At 41.1% G+C, this 3,112-nt stretch overlaps 1 protein-coding gene across 1 annotated transcript; it reads right to left on the reverse strand.

Moving 5' to 3' along the window:
- Positions 1–532: 532 nt before the first annotated feature.
- LOC110675671 lies at positions 533–2,446 on the reverse strand. The gene is made up of 5 exons (XM_021841296.1): positions 2,325–2,446; positions 1,995–2,261; positions 1,623–1,891; positions 1,134–1,249; positions 533–1,060 (listed from the first exon to the last, which is right to left on the reverse strand). Exons 1-5 carry the CDS (start codon positions 2,325–2,327, stop codon positions 654–656), a joined length of 1,062 nt encoding a protein of 353 aa, XP_021696988.1. The 5' UTR covers positions 2,328–2,446; the 3' UTR covers positions 533–653.
- Between the last annotated feature and the right edge of the window lie 666 nt (positions 2,447–3,112).

Raw genomic sequence — 3,112 nt, forward strand, 5'->3', positions numbered from 1 at the left:
ACCGAAGCAATCATCGACATAGGGAGAGATATCGAGATGTAGAACATCGAGATGTGGAGAGTCGGCTGTATCTGATATTGTACAACGTACATGAATGTTTTTGCCAGCATTATGTAGAATTGGACCTTTGTGCGGTGTTGGGCGCCATCTACATATTTCGTAACGCTCGAAGGAAGAAGGATGGAGTAAGCTCAAACGTTACATACAAAGAGTTACGGAGAGGGAGGGAGTAATAATTTTCATTTTTAGCGTTACGTAATAAACGGCTGCTGCCTTACTCATTGTGTCGTACTTAGTAAGGTAACCAAACCGATTGATATAGAATTAATATTAGGCTCTTTGGTAAAACTATGACTATTTTGTTGCAGTTTGTCCTATCCACGGTTTTTAGTGTGGTCGCGCCTTTGATACTCATCATATGTTTCCCACATCAGAACCACTCATCGCCTTGACGCATTGAGGCAACGCCACGCCGCCAGCGCTTCACGAGATAGACAAGAGAATGATTACCATTGCAGCAATAAATCAAACATGTCAAAACAGACCACCAGTTTATTTAATCGGTCGATGATGACGCGTCTGTTGCGGATGACGACTTCTTTTCTGCTATTCGGTGCATTATGGAAACCTAGCATATAGATATTCAAATGGAGTCAACGTTTGATATCCTTTCCCCGATAGCAGAGTGACGATCCGTCAGGCAGGGCGGCAAAAACGATCTCCGTGGGCGCTTCTGGGGGCAGGTCCGTTGCGGAGATTGTTCCAGCCAGAGAATCCTTCAACCGCTCAACGTCCACCACTTGCAGGTCCGTCTGGAGAACTTCATACGTTTTTGCACCATCATCGAACTCGTTCACTTTGACGAAGGCCCATCTGGTTCGTATCTGCTTGGGTCTCCGGGCATTCGTCGAGGCTTTTGGCGGTGGCGAGGACAGGGACCGCAGAGTGGAGTGACGAGAAGTTCTGGGGGTGTGGCGTTCACGTGTCGCTGGCGATGGAGGACTGGTTTTCGTCTCGAATATGAAACTGTTGGCCAAATCTTTCTTTAGCTTCTCGAGATCTGCGGAGTGCAAAAGGGAAAGTTTTTGGTGAAGTGTACACAACGAATGCGAATCGGATGTGTATCGGGATACTTTTGCTACTTCCGCTGGAAGATTTGGTTTTGCTGCTCTGTTCGGATGATGAAGAAAGTTTGCCGGTGCGAGAAGGTTTGAAGTACTCTTTCGAGACTGATGATGATCCAATTGAGCTGTGAAATAAATTAATATAATAAGGGCCGATTTCTTCACCTTCGCTTAAGCCGTAAACCACGTTTACCCATACGATTAAACCTGGTTTAAGACCTAAGCGGTGGTGAAGAAACCGCTTATAAGTTAATTAGATAATAAATGTGGGTCATTCCATAGCAAGTGTGGCACGGTTAACACCGTTCCAAAATCAAACGTTTTTTTGACTTGTTAGATTTTGAAATTAATTATCAACAAATTCTACAATTTAATCGATAGTAAGGTTGTAGATCAAAATAACTACTAATGACTTTTTAGTCCTTTTGCTTTTAAGACTACAACCTCTACTGCCAGAAATATTAAACAAGTTGACAATAGATAATTGAACCAACTAACCGTTTCTTTCCAGAAAACACATCTTCCTTGGATGACTCTTTTGAGAATTTCTCTTCCGTTGATGTTTTGGACACGTTCTCTTGAACGTTTCCATAACATATCTGTGAGCTCTGCTTTTCTTCTTTCAATTTTCCGCTAAAGGCAAATATATGATCTTGATCAGAATCTTTGGATGATTTCCTCTTTCGTGTTTCCAAATCCAAGGATCTGGAACTGTTTTTCGAAGAATCAGATTTCAACAGAGAAGGTTTCTTGATTCGCGTCAGCTCCTAGAAGAAGTATTATGATCGAAGGTATGAAGTATTTATGAATGTATATAAAGGAGATAAGTGAGAGCTTAAGCTTAGTGAACATCTATTACAACACACTAACCTTACTCCCATATTCATGTTCTTTCTTCGGAAGAACGGTGTCAGCAGATGCATCCTCTCCACTTCGAATGCTTACATCCCTACAAGATTGATAGAGATGCAAGTCACTAACCACCCGGTTCGAATGTCTACGCTCTCTACTGGATCGTGGAAAATCATCGCGCTCTCCGCAAAATAAATCCCTCAAGCAGTCGACCCCATGGAGGACACTTTCGTCTAGTGTGGGTCCGAAAAACTGGCGCCTCAAATCTGTGAGGCTAATTTGATCCTTGGAATTGGCAAAAATGTTGATAACTAAATCAGATCTGATTGAATTATATGCAAATCTTACCATCACTTTTACAATTTAGACTAACTCAATGTTACACTAAAAAGAAAGACAACCCCTAACAAGAATTTGAAAACGAGATAAAGTTTGACAGTACTTAGGTACATTTTGGCATACTTCGATGCCTTGCTTGGATACAAAAAAATATCTTTAAGATGAATCAAAGCTTAAACTTTCAAGAGCACAAAACTTGAGAACAAAACAACCGCTAAACGCTAATCTTGATAACAACCGTTTACGAAATCTTGATCGTTTGGTCTCTCGCTGGTGGTGACCAATCGATCTAATTTTCAGCTTAGAACGCTGTCTGGTTCTCTAAATTTGTGGTCTCGAAAATTTGAAGTTTGGCTTCGATGCATCTTCACCTTAATGTTTCATTTTTTTTTTTGCTTTATTATAGAGACTTTCAGCCCTGAGCTGGTTCGTCTCTGAATCTTAATGTTTCTTGATGTTTGATGCCGTTGATACTGAAATGTCCCACATTATTCTTCTTATTCTTCTTTCTGAATTCACTGTTTTCACTGGAACAGAACTTGCTTCTCAGGTTAGTGTTCTTATAAGCACTTGCACAGTTATACATTGAGAATTTTCTTAAAATTGTCCAATCCGGAAAGATTCTCGACTGGTGGAATTCGAACCCACGATCATAGTTAATAGCCGCTACGACTATCTGACCCTTGTCCTACATTATGGAAGCTTATGAAGAAGCTCGATCTCTGCGATCTGTGGAAGAATCCTATAGTGGATCTGACTAGACTCAGGACACAATGTAAAAAGAGTTGGAACCGACG

This window comes from Aedes aegypti, chromosome 2, assembly GCF_002204515.2.
Source record: "Aedes aegypti strain LVP_AGWG chromosome 2, AaegL5.0 Primary Assembly, whole genome shotgun sequence".
Taxonomy (NCBI): Eukaryota; Metazoa; Arthropoda; class Insecta; order Diptera; family Culicidae; genus Aedes; species Aedes aegypti.

Coding starts and splice junctions, on each gene's coding strand:
- LOC110675671 (XM_021841296.1), bottom strand. Junction 1,892..1,994: donor AACATGAATATGGGAGTAAG/GTTAGTGTGTTG, acceptor TACTTCTTCTAG/GAGCTGACGCGAATCAAGAA. Junction 1,061..1,133: donor TTCCAGCGGAAGTAGCAAAA/GTATCCCGATAC, acceptor TGCACTCCGCAG/ATCTCGAGAAGCTAAAGAAA.